This window comes from Anabrus simplex, chromosome 1, assembly GCF_040414725.1.
Source record: "Anabrus simplex isolate iqAnaSimp1 chromosome 1, ASM4041472v1, whole genome shotgun sequence".
Lineage (NCBI taxonomy): Eukaryota > Metazoa > Arthropoda > Insecta > Orthoptera > Tettigoniidae > Anabrus > Anabrus simplex.
In genome coordinates this window covers 1138286286-1138308374 of record NC_090265.1, presented here as the reverse complement: position 1 = coordinate 1138308374, position 22089 = coordinate 1138286286, and the positions used below count along the sequence as shown (strand labels likewise).

Genomic DNA, 22089 nt, shown 5'->3' with positions numbered 1-22089 from the left:
TCATCTTGGTCAAAATTTTTCATGCCTGAGTATAAACTACAGTTCATTGTCTAAGAGTGTAGCCAGAAAATAATGTTTCATAACCCACTGCTCTGAAATAAAAGGCTTCTACTAACATTTGTTTTAGAAAGAGTGTGATCAGCAATAATACTTGGATATTTTTATTGGCCCCCATGCCTATGTTTTCATATTTGTTGTTTGGTGCTTGTCACACCGTTCACTGGACTTGTTATTTTAAAGGCCCCAGCAGAAAAGGTTTTCATAATTGTTGTCTTGTGTTTTTTCACACCTTTTAATACTTTCCTCTCATCCTGAGAAATTGTAGATACTATAGTTTCCACTGTACCCACGGATACACGACATAAAACGCCTTCACATCGGAAAAGAAGTTGAGTGGCCTAGTAAGTGGTCCTGAGAGTCAAGATACCAGTTGCTACGGAATGGGAGTGGGCATCTCGGACATATTCTGAGTCAAGGCCCTCCTTGTGCTCAGGCGGCTAGGACTATACAATCCACCGGTGGTCCATAACCCCTTAGAGGAGAGTCACTTGGACTATGTGTAAGTAGGGTAGCATTCTGCTTCATGAATTTACTGAGCTCAGAACATTTTAAGCAAGCCACGGACCTATGGGAGTAACGGAGTTCCACTCCCATTTGACAGGCGAGGGACTCCTTGAAAACAACTTGGCGAACAAAAAAAATTCAATGGGGAGCTATCAATATTAATGGGGCTTATGGAAGAAAGAAAGTAGAACTGGCTGAGTCAGCAAAGAGGATGCATCCGGATGTGCTAGGAGTAAGTGATATTCGGGTAAGGGGAGATAACAAGAAAGATATAGGAGATTATGAAGTGTACTTGACAGGTGTTAGAAAGGGAAGGGCAGAGTATGGGGTAGGGTTGTTTATCAGGAATATCATTGCACGCAACATAATTTCTGTTAGGCACGTAAATGAGTGAATGATGTGGGTAGATTTGGCAGTTGGAGGAATTAGGACGAGAAATGTCTCAGTGTATTCACCATGTGAAGGTACAGATGAGGATGAAGTTGACAAGTTTTATGAAGCATTGAGTGACACTGGGGTCAGGGTCAACAACAGGGATAGAATAGTGCTAATGGGCAATTTCAATGCGAGAGTTGGAAATAGAACTGAATGATACGAAAGGGTGATTGGTAAATGTGGGGAAGATATGGAAGCTAATAGGAATGGGAAGCGTTCGCTGGACTTCTGTGCTCGTGTGGGTTTAGCAGTTATGAATATATTCTTCAAGCATAAGGCTATTCACCGCTACACAGGGGAGGCTAGGGGTACCAGATCCATATTAGACTGTATCTTAACCGACTTTGAATTCAGGAAATCTGTTAGGAATGTACAAGTTTTCCGGGGATTTTTTGATGATACAGACCACTATCTGATCTGTAGTGAACTAAGTATCTCTAGGCCTAGGATAGAGAAAGCGAAATCTGTCTGCAAGCGGATAAGAGTAGAAAATCTCCAGGACAAGGAAATTAGACAAAAGTTCATGGATATTATTAGTGAGAAGTTTCGAACAGTAGACAGTAAGCAGGTTCAGGATATAGAAAGTGAATGGGTGGCATACAAGGATGCTGTAGTAGAAACAGCAAGGGAATGCCTAGAAACAACTGTGTGTAAAGATGGGAAAAGGCGAACATCTTGATGGAATGATGAAGTGAGAGCAGCTTGTAAACGTAAAAAGAAGGCTTATCAGAAATGGCTCCAAACAAGGGACGAGGCAGACAGGGAATTGTACGTAGGTGATAGAAACAGAGCGAAACAAATAGTTGTTGAATCCAAAAAAGAAGTCGTGGGAAGATTTTGGTAATAACCCGGAAAGGCTAGGTCACGCAGCATGGAAACCTTTCTGGACAGTAATAAAGAATCTTAGGAAGGGAGGGAAAAAGGAAAAGAAGAGTGTTTTGAGTAATTCAGGTGAACCCATAATAGATCCCAGGGAATCACAGGAGAGTTGGAGGGAATATTGTGAACATCTTCTCAGCGTAAAAGGAAATCTTCCTGGTGGTGTTGCGAACAGCCAAGCTCATGAGGAGGAGGAAAATGATGTTGGTGAAATTACGCTTGAGGAAGTGGAAAGGATGGTAAATAAACCCCATTGTCATAAAGCAGCAGGAATAGAAGAAATTAGACCTGAAATGGTGAAGTATAGTGGGAAGGCAGGGATGAAATGGCTTCACAGAATAATAAGATTAGCATGGAGTGTTGGTAAGGTACCTTTAGATTGGACAAAAGCAGTAATTGCACCTATCTATAAGCAAGAGAACAGGAAGGAGTGCAACAACTATCGAGGTATCTCATTGATTAGTGTACCAGGCAAAGTATGCACTGGCATCTTGGAAGGGAGGGTGCGATCAGTCGTTGAGAGGAAGATGGATGAAAACCAGTGTGGTTTCAGACCACAGAGGAGCTGTCAGGATCAGATTTTCAGTATGCGCCAGGTAACTGAAAAATGCTATGAGAGGAATAGGCAGTTGTGTTTATGTTTCGTAGATCTGGAGAAAGCATAGGGCAGGGTACCAAGGGAAAAGATGTTCGCCATACTGGGGGACTATGGAATTAAAGGTAGATTATTAAAATCAATCAAAGGCATTTATGTTGACAATTGGGCTTCAGTGAGAATTGAAGGTAGAATGAGTTCTTGGTTGAGGTACTTACGGGGGTTAGACAAGGCTGTAATCTTTCACCTTTGCTGTTCGTAGTTTACATGGATCATCTGTTGAAAGGTACAAAATGGTAGGGAGGGATTCAGTTAGGTGGAAATGTAGTAAGCTATGCTGATGACTTGGTCTTAATGGCAGATTGTGCTGAAAGCCTGCAGTCTAATGTCCCCTTCAAATTTGGCTATCTTTAGAATATTTACGACAAGTCAATATAAAAAGTTTTATTGTTCACCAGGAGCTGTATTCATCATTTGGAAAGCTGTGGGTGAGCACCAAACTGTTTTTTTGTCATTTAGAAGGACGATGTATTGATCCGTGTTCGACTGAGTGCAGGGTAGATCATGTGACAAGCCAGTGTTTCCAGTGAGCCACGCGCCAACGACCTGTGCTGCGAGCAGGCAAACTTCCAGAAACAGTCACAGCCAATTACAAGAGACCCCGTGAACCAATGATTGTCTCTAAAAAGTACACGCCTCCCAAGCGAAGACTATAAAATGTCGTGTTCGCAGTAAATCACTCTCTGCTGCTTTGTTCTACGCTGTTACTCTGCTCTGGTCAACACTACTTTTCATCGGAACCACGTGGGAAGAAATTTTTGCCGTGCAAGCAGACATCCGCTCTGCTAAAATTAGTGCAGTTTTATTATCAAATCTTATGGAGTGAATCTCAACATTAGTGATTCAAGTTAAGTTTATTTCTCTACGAGAACATTTAGTACTCCAGCGTGTGTGTACACATTTTAATATCTGTTGTATTAGTTACAGCCTACACTTCTGGAGCGTGACGGAATTCATCCCAGTGAATCGCTGTGTACATCAAGATGGATTCTTCCTCTACAATGTGCATCTTAATTTCATCATGGGACGTCTACTGCCGTGTCTTCGTGACCTTCTAAACACGTGAGGCGCATCTGGTCGGAGAGGGTGACTGATCGGGAGAATGGCGGAATGACTGACTTCAACCTGGAATCGAACCTCAGCTAAACTTGAGTACCATTTAACTGCTTATTTTCTTTCTCATCTTTGTAAAGCTAGAGGATCTTTCTTCTCTAAATCGTAGCTCTGTTAGTTCTTGTAGTAGATTGAGTTATTTCATTTTCTATTTCTTAAGATGTCATGGTAGTCGAGTTACATGTGTGTGACTGAAATTTGGAACTTATTAGATTAGCTGTGTAGTCTGTCTTTGAATGAGTTCTCATACATAGGATTTAGACAGATTTAAAAAATCACTGACCACATGATAATCCTTACTTGTTTACCTATGATATTGGAAATAATCTGGATTGGAGTTACGTGCAAAACTTGTGAGATAGGGTCGAATTTAGTGTCATTTTCAGATCACTTGTATTCTTTAGGATCGAGTCATCTAATTTCACGACATTTCAGGAGGACTGATAGATCTAATAATCACTTAAAATAATAATAAAATCAAGTAAAGATCGGTTTAAGAATGGAATTAAACGGTCGTGAGCTCTAAATTATTTTAGATTCCTTATATGTGAGATTCAATGTGCTCAGTTCATGATGCGGCTGAAATACGGCAATCCTGCAGGATATTAATTTAATTTATTAACTGGAGAATTTATTGGTGAATGACTTGTTGTGTCATTGGGAGCACGATGTGATTTATTACAAGTGGAGCACATGTTGAATACATTTCATGAACAGGGAGTAATAATAATGTGATTAAAGCTCACAAACGCTACATTTACAACTTGCAACTCATGTGATGGTGATGATTATGGAATTCTATTAGAATCTTCAGATTAATTTCAGAAGTTTAGATGAATCTCCGTTGCTGTTTAAGAAACATTCATTCAAGTGATATCACGAATTTCGATCACTAGCCACTACTGGAGTAAGAATATTTCCAGACACTAATTCATCCTCCGGATATTTTTGACGCGACCATGCTAAAATTAATTAACTAAAATATAAGGGCAGGATTTGTTGTAAATAGTGTATATAAAAATTACGTGTTACCTTGTGTGAATGTGATGTGTGCGTGTGTTGCAATTATGAATATTTTCCATGTTTCCATTGTTTAATGTAATTTAATCTGGTCGTGCATTTATTGCAACAGCACGGATTGTGTTCAACGTTGTATGCCAGCACGTTGACTTATTTAGCACACCTTAAGAAACAATTTGATGAGATTTCATTTGCATTATTTAAAGATTTAGATGAAAGATAGTAGAGTTCATTTTTAGCAAAGGCAAGCGATTTGTAAATTAATCTTCAACTAACTCACATGTGGATATGAGAAAACCTTCAATGCATTTTCATTAAAATTCCAAAATATTTTCGAACTGACTTGAAACTTTAAATGCCATGCAAATATAAGTTTAAGGTTCACAAACGGCATAATCAGCTCAATTTGGGTGATAACGAGTAATGATAATAATAATTAATTGGAAATCTACTTAATTAGGAAAATGTGTATTACGATTACTATGAGAATGATTTGTAAACATGATCGTGTGATGATAAAAATAAAATGCTATGCAGATAATGTTAGAGAATAATAATAATAATAATAATAATAATAATAATAATAATAATAAATTATACAATTTTGGAATTAATTTTGATTTTCAATCAGAATTTCTACTGGTGTTATCAATGAACATTATACACTTTAGTTATTGAAATTCATCAGAATTTAACAATGACCATGTGTTGAGATTACTATAAATTAATGGAACCTTAAATTAATTTTATTATGGAATAATAAGCGAGATAGCTGCCTACTAATTTTTTGTAAATCCTTATTGAAGTCTCTGGACACTTTCATTTAAATATTTTAATTTTAAAGGCAGTGGAGGCCTAATCCTTTGTTAATTTTCATTCCAGAAGAGTAAGAATGGAGGACGAGGATTACTTTTTTTATTGCTACAGGAGGACCCGACATTATGAAAGCTTATTGTAATAAAACTCCAGCAAGGATATTTTTGTGTTTTGGGATGCTTATGTCAATAAATGTAAGAGTGTTGTTTTCAAAATTTTATTTTTTGTGCTTGGTTGTCACCCCTTTTCCCTTAAATGCCTCTAAAAAACGGAAAGCCAGGAACGAACGGCCCACCCTGGGATCTCTCGCTCACTGGCTGGGCTTAGCTCGGCAATAATGGGGGCACTAATATCTTGCAACTTGAAAATGGGTGCAATGAGTATGGAATGAAAATTAGACTTATGAAGACTAAATTGATGTCAGTAGGTAAGATATTCAACAGTATTGAATGTAAGGTTGGTGATTCAAAGCTAGAACAGGTCGATAATTTCAAGTATTTAGTTTGTGTGTTCTCCCAGGATGGTAATATAGTAAATGGGATTGAATCAAGGTGTAGTAAAGCTAATGCAGTGAGCTCGCAGTTGCGATCAGCAGTATTCTGTAAGAAGGAAGTCAGCTCCCAGACGAAACTATCTTTACATCGGTCTGTTTTCAGACCAATTTTACTTTACGGGAGCAAAAGCTGGGTTGAGTCAGGATATCTTATTCATAAGTTAGAAGTAACAGACATGAAAGTAGCAAGAATGATTGCTGGTACAAACAGGTGGGAACAATGTCAGGAGGGTTCTCGGAATGAAGAGATAAAGGCTAATTTAGGATTGAACTCAATGGATGAAGCTGTACGCATAAACCGGCTTCGGTGGTGGGGTAATGGGAGGCGAATGGAGAAGGATAGGTTACCTAGGAGAACAATGGAGTCAGTTATGGAGGGTAAGAGAAGTAGTGGGAGACCAAGACGACGATGGTTAGACTCAGTTTCTAATGATTTAAAGATAAGAGGTATAGAACTAAATGAAGCCACAGCATTAGTTGCAAATAGAGGATTGTGGCGACGTTTAGTAAATTCACAGAGGCTTGCAAACTGAACGCTGAAAGGCATAACAGTCTATAATGATAATATATGTACGTATGTTTCCCTATCCCTGTTGGATGGCTTTTATTTGCATATTCAGTAGTACGTTTTCTCGCTTAACATGTTTATTTTTGTTGTCCCCTGCAGAAACGTTAAACCTTTTCACTGCCGAGTTTTGATGACTAGCCGAGCCCTGTGGGCCGGGTTTTTTTTAAGGAAGAAGCATTTTGACAGATACATATTTGCTGATATTATTAATGGAATGCATATCGTCCTCTTAGCCCTGCAGCCCAATACGATGTCGGGGATGAAGTGAGATTATATTTTACACCATATTTTCTGGCCTTATGCCCTTCCCGACGCAAACCTCAGTTGAGAAGATAATGAATATGAAATGAATGATGGTGAATGAAACTGGGTACAGAAGTGGAAGGAATCGGCTGTGGCTTATGAATAGGAACTGACCCGGCATTTGCTTGGGAGTACGGAAAGGGAAACCACAAAGAAAAGAAAAGGAATTCTCAAGACAGCTGACAATGAGGTTCGAACCCACTCGCCTGCCGAGTGCAGAGCTTGGCTCCATAGCCGTAGCATGTTAATATGCGCGGCTACTCCACTCGGTGATACTATTACTGAAATATAATATAAAATTCTTTATCCAAGAATTGGTAATATCAAAATCATTTACATTTGGGGAAAAATAATTTATCTGAGGAAGGGGTGACAATTCCGCATGAGATTCATCATTACTACTTTGTCTCGCAATTTCTTGTAGTTCAATGTCGCCACTTAGATATTCTCCACCTTCATTATCAAGAATCACTACTTATGAAGAAACATTCAATTTCTTCGTCAACAAGAGATGAATGCATACCTGAAGACGCCATGAGGCTACACGTTAGCGGGAAAGATGTTCCGCTCCAACGAAGCTAAAATAACACCAGATCGCTTTCAAAACACGTGAGCCTAAGTCCTCGGACACATCCCGGCACTAAAAGCCATACACCATTTCATTTTACATTTCATTGTTTTCCTTAATTAGCGTGGGGAAAGAAAGTATCTCATATAGCTGAAAAATTCTCTTGTCGCTTACAGATATTACTACAACATACACCAGCATATTCTTGTTAATGAATACATTTGCAATCCTGTAAAACAAATAATCCTGAGCCATACCCAACTCTAATGGGAGGGTCATCCCTTACAGAAACTGTCCGTGTGATTTATAGGCTTTCAAAATCTCAGAGGGGCTTAAAATTTGCATTTGAATTATCACTAACTGTGCATACATCATCCCAGGTGATATTAACCTTATAATGATCATACAAGATTCTCTGTTTCTATTAAATATCGATTAATGGCAATCTCAGTATCTGAGTGAACTACGTCTTCACCGACTCGTTTCGTTTTCCATAAACCCTTTTATTTGTTCCAAATTTTTTTAAAATTTTGACTCGTTAGCTGTCACGTCATACAAAGTATTGTTCATTGAATGTAGTGTAGACTTTACTACAATTATTCTTTCGCAAGCTTAATCCTTGAAAGTTGTTCCTTCTGTAATTCTGATATTTTACCCTGATAAAACTCGGCATCATCACTGTCCGAAGTACCGAATAAGGTTTTCGATAACGCGCCAATAAAATTAAATTTGCCCCTCTTTTCCCGTACTCTTTGCAAACGACTAATCTCCATTTGCACCTCATGCTGGCAAAAAATATTTAGCTCACTCTGTAGCTGGTAACATAACACCTGAGTCTGTTCTATGTTTTTCCTAAAGACTGTATATGCCCCTGCTAATTTACTTATGTTCACATAGGTTACCAATCTCAATTCTGTGGTAGACAATTGTACATCTCCCTCGTTTTAAAAATATATTCCTGGAGTTTTCTCATAAGGAGTCACCTGAAAATTCAATCCTTCCCCAACCTATTTTTCTCGAAAAATACATTGAAATTATTACATAAACTTTACAATGCATCTTCAGTGTAATATGTGCCTTCTTGTTTCTTACAGGGTGACCTGTAAAGAAAAGTTTCCACTGTACTCCCACAGTACTATATCTGTGCAGAAATTTGCAACTTATCCTAAACCCTGTTATTTTGTCTGTGTATAACACTAGTGTGCATTCATTGCATCCCATAAAAATGTTCTTCTGAACTACAAACATACACCATGGGTATAATTTTCACTTTTAACTGGCTGGAGCTTCTCTACACCAAGACAGCCCAGAGTAAAGCACTTTATCTCCTTAGAACTCACATTGTTTATTAGCAGACGGTTATTGAATGTATTCAGGATGTGTCTATGAGACACCTCATTTCCCTGTTCTCCGCTATTATATGGGACTAAACCCTTGGCCCTGTCGTCCCAAGTGCGAGATTGACATCTAGGCTGTGTTCTCGCTAGCCACAGCCTTTCTGACAGGTGTTATGATAGTACACATGGTACTCCATCCCACCAACTTTATTTATTGGCCCCTTGGTTATCCAGGTTTGAATCTCTAAATTCTTCTCATGAAATTCAGGACGTGACTTAGCAGGGTAATTCAAATTAACCCTACCAGCAGTCATCACTACTTCCAAAACGTCATTGGGATAGTGAGAAGCATACCTACTGTGACCTAAATAGGAGCCAATTCTCAGCCCTTTGACCCATTACATGTACAATTTTAGTCTATTCTGATGCACCTTAATTAATTTACTCTTATTAATTTTTAACAGACAATTTACACCATCAATTTTTTCAGCTACACTAGTGTCCAAAAGTTTAGCATAAGTTACGAGTAAGCAGGGCAACAGGAAATAGACCGCAAATTGCATGACATATGCACCTACAAACCTTACGTGTTCGCTCTGTTTTGACTAGCGGCATAACAGCAAGGTAAACACAGCCAATGCCTACGCCCCATATTCCCTCAGTCATGTTTGCTCTGTTATAGTGTGCAGGGTAGCCTCATGGTGAACGTGACAACATAATGGAACAACGGCACCATTTGGACCTCGTTTTGCAGGGTAGAATACTCAGCCACCTGGAAGCAGGTCAGACACAGGCCAAAGTGGCCGTATCCTTGAACGTGCCATGAAGTGTCATTTCCCAGGCTTTGGAGATGATTTTGAGGCACAGCAAATGTTAGTCATAGGCCAGTACCAGTGTAGCTGGTCCGTTATTGAACATTATAAATTTTCCAGCTAACCATTCCTGGTTGCCAGCGTTTCGCCCCAGTGTGCTAAGTTGGGCTCATCAGTTGGTAAATAGCACACACATCAATACGCATAGCTAGCGCATACCGTGGAGGCCACAGCGTAGGCTACTTGAGGCAACCGGCAGTGCCAATGTACTATGAGACACTTTGTCTCATTTCCAAAATTGATGCCTGCCTGGTTAACAGATGATATAGATGTTGATTCCCATAGAGAACCTGAAATATTTGTCCCGAATGAGTAAATTTATAATACCAATGTAGTTGGTCTGTTATTGGACATTATAAATTTTCCAGCTAACTCATAGGTTCCCTATGGGAATCAACATCTACAGAGTGAAGCGTAATTCACGCACTCGGGCATCGCAGTGCGACTCCTCACATCAGCAATAAAAAAATGTCTCTTACAAAATTTCGTCTTGCGAGTATATCGGGCAGAAAAACGACGTTGAAGAGTAGCAATCTGGCAACAGTGTAACCACATGTAGGGTAACTACCTCTGTCAGCATAAGTTAGACGTACTGTACAGTTGGTGCAGTGGATAGAGTTTTGGGTTAGCATGCAGGAGGTCGAGTGGTCGATCCTGGGTTGAGGCGTATTTTTTTAATTTCGTAAATGTAGTCCAGGTGGTATGGTATCTGGCATCTTAATCGTCAACAGCGATTGCAGTGGGTCCTCTAGAAACCATTTGCACTTACATACTACGATCCTAGAAATGGACGAACAATCGTTTTCATTGCTCAGCTTTGAAAGGCGCCCTTTCCACATTGTGGGCGTGAATTCATTCGCACCACTTCATCCACTAGATATGAAACCTGTTTTCTTTGTACCCTCCTCCAATGATCCCATAGATTAGTACCAACTATTATTCTTGCCTCGTTCAGGTCCATTACATTTCGTTAGGGCCTTACGTTACCAGTAGGCCTAGCAACGTGCTCTGCGAATAATGTCAAAACTTGTATATACAATTTGTATGTGTTATCACCATGGTCCCAATAATTCTGTCTTTCAACATTGCGTCTGGTAACCGCGTGCGGTTTAGTACGTATCTCAATGCATTATTATTATTATTATTATTATTATTATTATGTTGTAAATGTAGGATGCATGTGACCTCAGAAACGGTGTCTTACTGTATTACAGTAGGTAATGTCAGATGGAAATTAGCAAATAAAAAATGCGCCTCAACCCAAGACCGAACCATCGACCTCCTGCATGCCGACCAAAATCTCTACCCACTGCACCAAATGTACAGCACGACGAGAACGTGCTGACAGCGGTAGTTACCCTACATACGGTTACAGTGTTGCCAGATTTCTACTCTTCAACGTCCGTTTTCTACCGGATATACTCGCAAGACGAAAATTTGCAAGAGACATTTTTTTATTACTGGTATGTGAGGAGTCGCGCTGCGACGCCCGAGTGCGCGAATTACGCTTCACCCTGTATATCAGGCCAGTACCAGGTCGACCAAGGGTAACCACCCCACAGCAGGACCGATATCTGGCCTTAACCGCCCGATAAAATCGGAGTGCATCTGCAAGACAATTGTCGGCGGAACTTGCAGCTGTCTCAGGGGATGCCGTTTCCTGGCAAACTGTACCGGAGGCTCAGAACAGCAGGGCCGTTTGCCAGACGTCCAGCAGTGTGCGACCACACTGTGGAGCCGTCAACATATACCTGTCAACCCTTCCGATTTGTAAGGGAACTTACCAAATTTTCACCTCGATCTTTTTAATTACAGTAAAACCTTGATAATTCGAAATCGGTTAATTCAAAATCCCGCCTAATTCGAAGACGCTCTCGTTCCCGGAAACATGAGATACAGTTTTGCATGTTATTTAAATTGTTTAATTCGAAATACGGATAATTCGTAATTCGAAGTACAATGTCCGACCCATTACCGAAATTCAGACTTTTAATTCGAAACTGCCTTCACATTTTAAAACAATAGTATGTTACAGAGTAATTTCAACTCAAAATTTATCTGCTCCGCGTCATAATAGAACGCGTGTTCCGGAACGTGGAGGGGTAGCTTTCTGCACTTACACTCACTTCGGCGGGTCTACAGTACGCTTCATGATTGCTAAGTTGAATGAAATCGGAATTCTTTTGTATTCAACCTTTTAAGGAAAGCCGTAATATCACACAACAGGCAGTGTGCGGAAAAACAGAATCCGCGAACACTGGCGATGCCGACAGTTGATGAAAAAACGTGGCTCATATAATAAATTCGTAGGCACCGTACAATATTGTCATTGCCAGTGAAACTGCATTGCTTTATTTTAATGCGAGCCCAAACGGTCTTATGGTTTTAAAGGAGAAAGTGCCAGCCGGAGAATCGTACAAGGGTCGGGGTGGGGGTCATAGTAGTGCGTTGCAATGCACAGGGAAGCGAGAAACTTTGTCCCCTCGTCATAGGAAAGTTCGATAAGCCACAATGTTTTAATGGCGTCGGGCACTTTCCATGCCAGTACTAAGCATTTAAAAATGCGAACAGTACAGAAATCCAAAAAAATAATGCATTTGCACAGGGGAACCGGCATCATTTATCCTCATCTTTGAATTGTGTGATTTTTTTCTTTCGTTGCGTGAGGTTATGTTTGTCAGTGATTTATCCAAGTGCATTATTTGAACATTGTAAATGCACCTTGCTGGATACATTTCGGAATGTTTTTTCCATGGCATTTGAAAGGTTTGAACTGTGAATCGAGGTGATTGCATGTATTAATGGGTCTTATAATACTTTGTGACGCGGCAAGTGTTTACATTTCTGAAGTACGAGAGAAGTGCCATGGCGGGAAATCGTACAAGGATAGTCATAGGAAAGTTCGATTTTAAGGGCATCGGGTACTTTCTGTGTAAATACAAGGCATCTAAAATGCATATAGTATAGTAATCCAATTAATAAAGCACTTTTACATGGGAGCCAGCATAGATTTCTCCTCGTCTTTGAATCGTGCTTTTTTCTTTCTTTATTTTTCGTTGCGTGAGGTTATGTTTGCCAGTGAAATATCCGAGTGCATTATTTGAATACTGTAAATGCACCTTCTTGGATACATTTTGGAAATAGTTCTTTTTCGTGGCATTTGAAAGGTATAAACTGTGAATCAAGGTTAACTGCATGCAGTAACGGGCCTTAGAATATTTTGTAACGCGGCAAGGGTTGGTACTTCCGAATTGCGAATTGGCGGTTAATTTGAAATCATGTAATTCGAAGTCCGATTTTTGAGTGCCAATGACTTCGAAATAACGAGGTTTTACTGTACTCTATTTCTTCAGAATTTTAACTAAATTTGACCTCCAGTGATATATCTTTTAAAACGAAAGCTCTACACATAATTCCCGGTCTATAGGGGAATATCATAATTGCTAAGGACCTTATTTTTGGGGAAATAACACTGTTGATCTCTGTGTTAAAACTGACACTATTTTGGTAGGTATTTTGTGAAATAAATTGTCATACTGACCGATGTTTCTTGTGATATCGTTCTTATAGTATGGGGTAAACCTAATTTTTGATAAGGGGTTTTAAAGTGAACTCTTGTAATGTATTAAATTGTTATTTAATCTTAGAACAACTAAATATACAAAATGTTATAGAAATAAATACCGGTATATAAATAATTGATACCTCGAAATGGAGTTAGGTGATCTGCTCTAATATGAATTTACACATAGCTCACACTTTTTACATTTTGAATTACTTGTTTTCAAAGTAAGCGTGGTCTCAACATTATCAGGATGCAGAGTTGTGTGACAGTCAGAAAGTATCTTTGTGTAAGCAGAGAAGCCCCTTTCGTTGACCACATTAGACGTTCAGAAACCATAATGCTTATGAACACTTGGATGCAAATTCACTGTTGTCTTCTATCAAACCATCTAAAACTTCACTAACAATGTCTTCTTTCTTCCCCTGTACCAAATGTGCTTTCACTGCATTTTGTAAAGCCATATAGCCCTGGAAGATGTTCATGGATATGCTGGTCCTGCCCGACCAGGGATGAGTAGCTCAGATGGTTAAGGCACTGGTTTTCTGAGCCCAAGTTGGCAGGTTCAGTCCAGTGGTATTTAAGTGCTCAAATACATCGGCCCTGTGTCACTAGTTTTACTAGCATGTAAAAGAGCTCCTGCGGGACAACATTTTGGCATCTCGATGTCTCCCGAAACCGTGAAAGTACTTAGTGGGACAAAAAACAATAACATTATTACTGCTCAAACAGGTGATTTATTTACAATAGGCCTATTAATACTGTCGTATTTTACAAGAAAGACAGTATTATTTACCTTTCCTTTTATAATCATCCATGTCCTCATGACAGGATTATCCTGTTTTTCTGTACAAATGCTGGCTTGCATGAATGCTTTTGTTGCGTCTATTACAAAGTGCTCTCTATCATTTTTCAACTTCTTTGTGATGTGTGAAGTATTGCCGATTCTTATTTACCGCTTAGAATTATGTTAATTTGGCTTCATTCTTCTTCTTTTTGTGTGTTTCTGATTGTCTGCAGGGTTTATCGCACGTGTCTTTCCGTTTCCACGTAATACGAATGTTACAGTACTTACACATTGGAATCTTTCTTGCAGCATCAAATACGTAGAACACCTCAATGTTGTATTCCTCAGTAGTTGAAAAAAACCTGTTGTGACTTTAGTTTTTGGTATTTTTATACTTACATGCTGGACATTTGCCAGTAGCGAACTCTCACTGCCAAAGAGCATAATGCACACTGTGTTATCTACGACTGATCTTGCTACGACCGCAACGCCATTTGCAGTGATCGATAACATATACCGATTTTTATTGATTGCCTCAGAGGTCACGGAACTGAATACACATACATCCGATACACAGTGCTCATCACTTTGCGTGCATTTGTGTAGAGAATATACAGCCTATCAAGCAATTGAGAAGGAAACTACAATAGTCAAGTTCTCAGAAAAATTTCAACGTTTATTGAAGAGCTTTTCCAGTAACTATTTAGAATTTTTCGTATGAAGTGGGGTGTATTTTGTGATTATTTGTGCAATTTGTGCAATAAATCAGATTCTGAGAGTTCATTTTATTAAAATACGGTACTTTAAGTACCTACAAGGTCATATATAGGCAAGAAAGAAGATATGAAAACATTTTGTGCATATTGCTATTACCAAATAATACAGCCCCTAGTAATTGCTTTGGTGACTGGTGCAATCTTAGTTGAGAGTTTAAGTTAAACTTCATGCTTTTTCTTGCAAATGTATTTTTTACCATATCTTATCGCTTGGCTGTCAGCTCTACAGCTGGGACCTCGGGACAATATTCATCCCACAAATCCAGCAGCAACTCGAGGAAACTGGTCAGCTGATCGGCCTAATTGAGCTAAACAGAGGGTGGAGAAAATTCTGCAGGGAAAAATAAAATTCGGTTTTCAGTCCTGAAAAAAATGAGCACAGAAGTACCAACTTTCAAAAGTCAAAAATAAGGATTTTTTTGCAGCACATCCCGACATGTTATGACGTCATTGATGATGTGACTTTGAAGAATATTTAATACATTTTACTATTCAATTACATAATTTCTCTTATTTATTTATTTATTTATTTATAAATACTGAAATACTGCATGTATCTGAGCTTTAGAACACGACTTTTCATTGTAACTGCCTTTGGCCTCTTGATAAATTTCTGAACTAGATTTATGCTCAAAGCACTGGCCTTGTTGAATGGGTTTTAAGGTTATTTTTCTTCCAGAATTCTTTTTCTGGAAACTTTGACTGAGCTTTTGTCCTTGTAAATATGCTAAAAAATAGCCTCACAGTGGGCATTGTTATGTGGAAATGCTAAAATAAAAAGCATTACGTTAGAGATGCTGTCATATTTAAGACCACCACCAGCTGATTGCATCTGTCTTGTCAGTGCCCACTGAACAGCAATTCTTTCCAGTTACTAACAGAACGAGAGAAAACCTTGGATTTAAAAAAAATACAGGAATACTAAATCTGCTACCAAAATCGGGAGACAAGTCTCTGCGATCAGGAGAGAGGGAAAAGGACCAAAAATAGGGAGTCTCCCACTTAAATCAGGGAAGTCTGTGAGCAGGGAAAATATGCGATAGATGTAAATAAACGAGTGAATATGGTATATAAGGTCATATTTTGGGGAAAATATGCAGTAGAGGTAAATACGGGAGTAAATACAATATATAAGGTCATATTTTGGGGAAAATAAGCGGTAGAGGTGAATATGCACGTAAATACGATAATTATATAAGGTCATATTTGGTTATATTTTGAACATTTTTGCTTAAATTGAGGCATCGTCTTTAACAAGGTACATTTTATCTACATCGAGTTTTGAACACAGGATTTCCAAATACTGTAGTAGACATACTTTTCTTTTCCAGAAATAGACAGGTAGCAGGTTTAGAAGACCTGATTCCGAGAAAGAGCCGCTGTGCGGACGTCTCATTGAGGAGGATGTCACTTCAATAGATATACAGTATTTAGCCGAGAAGCAATTAGCAAACAAGGAAATTCCACGTTTTCTCTCGCCCAGTCCATCCTTGATGGGTCTAGTTACAGCCTTCTTCCCCTCTCACCACCAACGAATTTAGACATAATGGTCACACTTTTAGTACAACAGTGAATTCTCTCACGTGAAATGCAGTAAAGTTATAAAATTAAGAAATTATGTGAAAGAGATCTTCAGTAGGCTTACTGAAGGAACAATTCTCTCTGGTGAAGCATCTGAAGTAGAGGTAGCGGTGGTAAAGTGATTAAGTGTGAATGCATACTGAAAATTTTTACGTACTGTAGCTCTGTCTGTTCGCATTAATAAATTTGTCTGCTGTAGTATCACTAATCACTTTTTGGTACTTAAGACATTTGATGTTAGTAATACTTGCACATTTTCTATCTATAACTTAATTCCGTAAGTCATATTTTACTATTTTTCAGTCACATTTAGCTAGATTTTAGGGCATATTTGTACATCTTTAGATCTTTAACTTCCGAACCCTAATAAAGTGGAACCTCGATTCTCTGTTTTTTGAAGGACCATGAAAATAAAACGTACAACACGGGAAAACGGAATATCCGGGAATGAATGAAAACCATCAACAATTTGGCTACACATCACAAAAATGAAATATGTATAAATATAATCTTACAAAAACTCATAAACCGAACCAAACTACAGCCCCAATGAGACTTTGCCTGCCAAGCGGCCGCTGCTCACCCCGAAGGCCTGCAGATTATGAGGTGACGCATGGTCAGTGTGACGAATCCTCTTGGCCGATATTCCTGGCTCTCTAGATCGGGGTCGCCATCTCACCATTAGATGGCTCCTCATTAAACGTAATCACGTAGGCTGAGTGGACCTGGAACCAGCGATTATATCCAGGTAAAATTGCCTGACCTGTTCGGAACTGAACGCGGGCCCGATGGATGACAGGCATGTTAGACCACGAAACCGCATTAATAACCGGTACGCGAGTTCAAACTTTCGATACTTTATATTCAGTTTTATAGGGGGAATCTTCGTCAGTTCCCTGTGAAAACTTCTTTCAGTTCAGCAACTTTGATTAGCCAAACTCTTCGAAATATCTAATAACGCCAAGCCAAACGACAATCGACCACAAGTAGTTTTTAATTCTCTCATCTAATAAAATAAAGCTCATAAGATACAAAAGCGCCCAACATGATAGCAAAATCCCTTCTTTTCTTAATCTTTCATTGTAATTTGGTCTCCGGTATACTGTTCGTAGTCAGTTTCTGGAAATCTTGTACCGCGTAAATTAGGCCTACATCGACTTTTAAAGGTTATGTTGAATTTGAAAACACGGTTTCGAATGTAAGTATCGATTCTCAATAGTTCTCGAATGCATTATATTCAGTTCTGCTCGTCACTAATCCAATTAAATTGGAAAGAGAGAAAAAAATCTAATCTTCATAAATTACGGTTATTCGTGACCTTGAGGTCATCTGGAAAGTGAGCTCGCTGCACATGTCAGTACGAGTTGGAAATTATACAAACCATTTAAATGTAACGTGCGCAAATAAAACGACTGCGGTTTTTGGCATTTTAACACGAAAACATAAAATTTCCAGTCTTACATTAAGACCAAAACAGTAATAGGCAATCCCAAGACCTCCCATGGCTTTCTTTTTTTAATGTAGGTGCAACATCTGTTTTGGTCTCGCTAACATAATCGTGTACAATAATATTAAAATACTAATAAGGAGCAGTTTCGACTCCTGCCTAAAACCCCATTTACTCTACAGTGCCTTGAGGAAAGTGCCGAAAACCTGTTCAGCAGTACGATTGAAAAAAAAAAAAATTATCAACATCTAACCCTGGACATAATGTGGATGTTTTATAAGTGCAAACATTTGACTAAACTCGTTCCGTCTTCAAGCAGAGCTGTCGAAATGCGCTGCGTCTCCTTACAATTGTTGAGGCCACTCTCTGCTTTAGGATTTTCCGAGATTCTCTAAAAAATACCACGCGAATGCGATGCTAAGATGGTTTCTTATGCAAGTTCAACGCCGATCGCTTTTCCAGTACCTACAGTAGCCTACTTTATAATTATTACAATGACGGTGTGTTAGCGCCAAGATCCATAAGTATGCCACAGCTGTCCTTTCGTGAGACACAGTTTATTAAAAACCGACTAATCGAGGATTTAGCGTTGATGGGACTGAAATTTCTGGACGGTTGATCTGGGAAATTGTTTCTTCGAGGAACGAATAATGCAGAATTTTTACAACGTGATTTAATTACAATGTCGCGGGACCACGTAATTTGAACGTATATTCTGGGAAAACGTAGTTTCCGAGAATGGATAATCGAGGTTCCACTGTAATCAGCTATATAAAAAAAGTGTGCTCTCTGGTATTAGGTGCATTGGTACGTTTAAAAATAAAGTTAAATATAGGCAAAAGACTGACTATAAATTTGTTACACTGAAAGTATGAATTTAGGTAAAATGAAATATTTTAACACACATTAAATAAGGAAAAGGGAAGGGGCCTAAAAATAATTTTGAATATCTGAACATTTTGTTATATTGATGTTTGTTATAGCGATATTTTACTGTATTGTTGTAGACATTTCACTATTTAATGCTAGTGAAACTATCCTTAACCATCTTAAAATTTATCTTTGTTATAAGAGAAGAATTACCTGAATTCACTATTTCATAAGCATCCTTGTGATTATTTAAAATCACATATATTGTAGGAAATTCGACAACTGCCTTGCCCTTGAGGGCCTGTCGTAATGTCATGGAAGGATCCAGAAGGTGAAACCTGGAGTTAGCTTTACGTATATTTTCTCCTTTTAAAAGGAGGCTGATGCCACTATGGCCTGCTGACTGGTAGAACTGTAAAGGTTCCTTCAACAATCGAGGACACTGAGCAGGATCCACATGACGGTCAAGCAATTCAGTCAATCTGCAACTTTCTTCTATCCTACACAAAAAAAGTATACAGTAATAATTCAGACAAGTGTACTAACACAAAATCCCTGAAATTATACTGGAGATGTTAATTAAGATTATAGTGATACTCTTATAGAAAGATACACTTTCTTGAGGGATGCAATAAAGCTCCCAGATCATGGTGCTTAATTAAATACAGTAAAGGGCTGTCACCAGTACAAGATGATTTTTTTTTTTTTCCTGCTAGTGTTCTGTTTTGAATTATACTTGGCCTAAACACCTAGGGAAAAACTAAAAACTATTAGCCCTAATGCCACCTTCTAAAGCTCCAATTCCCTAATTTTCTTTAGTTATATTCTTATATAGTAGTTTCGAATATAAACTCAGTGAATATATCTATAATTAAAATCTAAAAATATGTAATTCTAATACAAGCATAGAAAAATTACCACTTGTTACCTAATAGTAATTAAAATGAATTTAGATTTTCACAACTCATAATCACGCTAGAGAGAGAGAGAGAAAGAAAACGTGTGTGTAGAGTGTGTGTGTGTGTGTGCATGCGCGCACACGTGTGTATGTGTGTGTCCAGCCCTTGCCCCATTTCTCTACAGGATCGGGTATGAATTGAAATGAAACTTTGTAGAAAGTTTTAAAGACCAGATGCTCTTCCTGACGTCAACCACATCAGAGAGTCAATGAAATGAATGATGTGATATAAGGTAGTACGAAGGGAGAGGGTAAAGCCTGGTGCCGAGATAGCTTACTGCTGTCGAACAGCACCAACGGTTCTGTTCAAGGCTTAGCATCCCGATCCAACGGACGAATCAGTATCAACACCGTCATATGTCCTCACTCAAATAAACAGGGCTGAGAGGTTTGGAATTGAATCCAGGCCTTTGACACGCAATCTAGAGATTATAAATTGTATACCACCACCTCTCCTACCCTACCGGCCAATATTCTGATGGTAAAAATACTTCTGGCGAGTGAGACTTGAACCGGTTAACCAGGATGTTGGACCTTAATATAGACTAGATGCCTTATTGATTACAGCCATCGAACGGGCTATGTTTCTTAGACGTATTATATCGTTTATGTAGAAATATTTTTTATGTACCACAATTACAGTACATCATGCCACCAACAGTACATTATGGAATATTATAAGCAGACTGTTTAAGTACCATCTATCCCTACAACCACATAGATTTTGTTTGGTTTTACGAACAATTTAAGGCCTAAAATTATGTAATCATCTGAGTATCATGGGGTGTACTATAAAATTTCACTGTAATGGAATTTATAAAGCTATAACAGGATTATATTTTAATATGAGTGTTGTCAATTGCACTAATATAGATAGGAAAATAAGTAATCACATAAAACCCATGCTTAACCCTAGCAATTTCTTCATGTGCAGCTGGGATGTTGATATAATGCTGTGATAAATGTCCTAAAGCTGTAGAAACCTTTCTTATCTATTTTGCCCCTTGTGGACACATGAATACCACTGTGGTCCTCGATGTTAATGAGAAACCTGCCTGCAGCATAATAAAATTAACCAGAATCATTGCTTCTGGAGAAATAGCATTATTTCGTGCAGACAGCATTTTAATTGCATTCTTTATTTGATGCAAGACAAAGTTTGCTGTTCGCTTATGAATTATATATCTACCAAAAAACTTTGTTTCATCCCATTTTTCAAAATGATCAACACTTGTTGAAATGGGTCTTCTTAATCTCACTTGCACATCAAAGTCATTATTTTCTATTTAATAAAAATGTAAATACAGTACATTCCTTTTTTTTCTAATGATAATACATCATAATTTTAGTATGTTTCAGTAAATAGTGTAGTATTAGTAGTAAAATCTAACCTTTTTACTACGAAAATCACAGATATGTTAATATCATGTCAAGAAGTTTTAACATAAGCAGTAGTTTGAACCTAAAATAAAGAAGGTTAAATTTTGAACTAACTTGAACCAATAAAGGAAATCTAAGAAATTGGTAAGAGAAGAAAAAGTGGGAAGAATTTACACAAAAGATGGAAACGGATAGAGTTGGTAGTAAAAGAATGCTGTATGGAATTATATGAAGTAACAGGAAAGAGTTTATACAAAGTTGATGAAAGAGGAAGGTGGAGAGTTGATAGCACATCCAGAAGAAGTAAAGCAAAAATAGAAGGAGTATTTGGATAAACTGCTGAATGCAGAAATTGTGCAGAGGAGAAGAAAGTAGTAATATGGTGCGATGACTTAACAGTAGAAGATTATATAACAATGTTAGAGGAGGAATTCTTCTTCTTCTATATGCCGTGCCCAGTCTCCTGGATGTTGACTGTCAATATGGAAGTGTTCTTCTATAATCACTAACACGGTAGAGTTGTTCGACGGTTCTTATTCCAGTCCAGTCTTGAATGTTCTTGAGAAATGACATTCTTTTCCTTCCTACTCCTCACTGTCCTTCAAATTTGCCTTTTAAAATGAGGTGCAATACTGCATATGTTTCACCACATGTCATATTACAAAATGTAACTTAAATATTTGTATTATTAGCGTAATTTAGTGTAACAAAAATGAACACATAACATTGCCACTTACATGTGTATCATCATAATCATTCTCATTTTCAACACCCTCTGTTAAAATATCTTTCATTGCATTAATGATCATTGGATCCAGTGAGGGGCATGGACTGCTTTCATAATATTCACCTTCAACGTATCCTGCTTCATTATTTTGCTGCTGCTGGGATTCAAATAGAAACTTTTCCTTAGCTAACTGAACTACTGTAAATATTTTCCACGAGAAAACTGACCAGGCGTATTTATAGCTACTTAACTCATGCGAACAGAATGAGAATGTGAATAGCAGTACTCACATACAATGTTTTCTACTGTGACAAGCAT

The 22089-nt window shown here is 38.3% G+C and overlaps 1 protein-coding gene across 1 annotated transcript in view; it reads right to left on the bottom strand.

Annotated features, from left to right (window-relative positions):
* LOC136876872 (box C/D snoRNA protein 1) overlaps positions 1-22089 on the bottom strand; it is a 63744-nt gene that overhangs the window by 12048 nt on the left and 29607 nt on the right. Inside the window, exon 5 of the mRNA XM_067150632.2 lies at positions 18920-19206. Within this exon, the coding sequence (XP_067006733.2) occupies positions 18920-19206 (287 nt within the window). The remainder of the gene's footprint in view (positions 1-18919; positions 19207-22089) is intronic.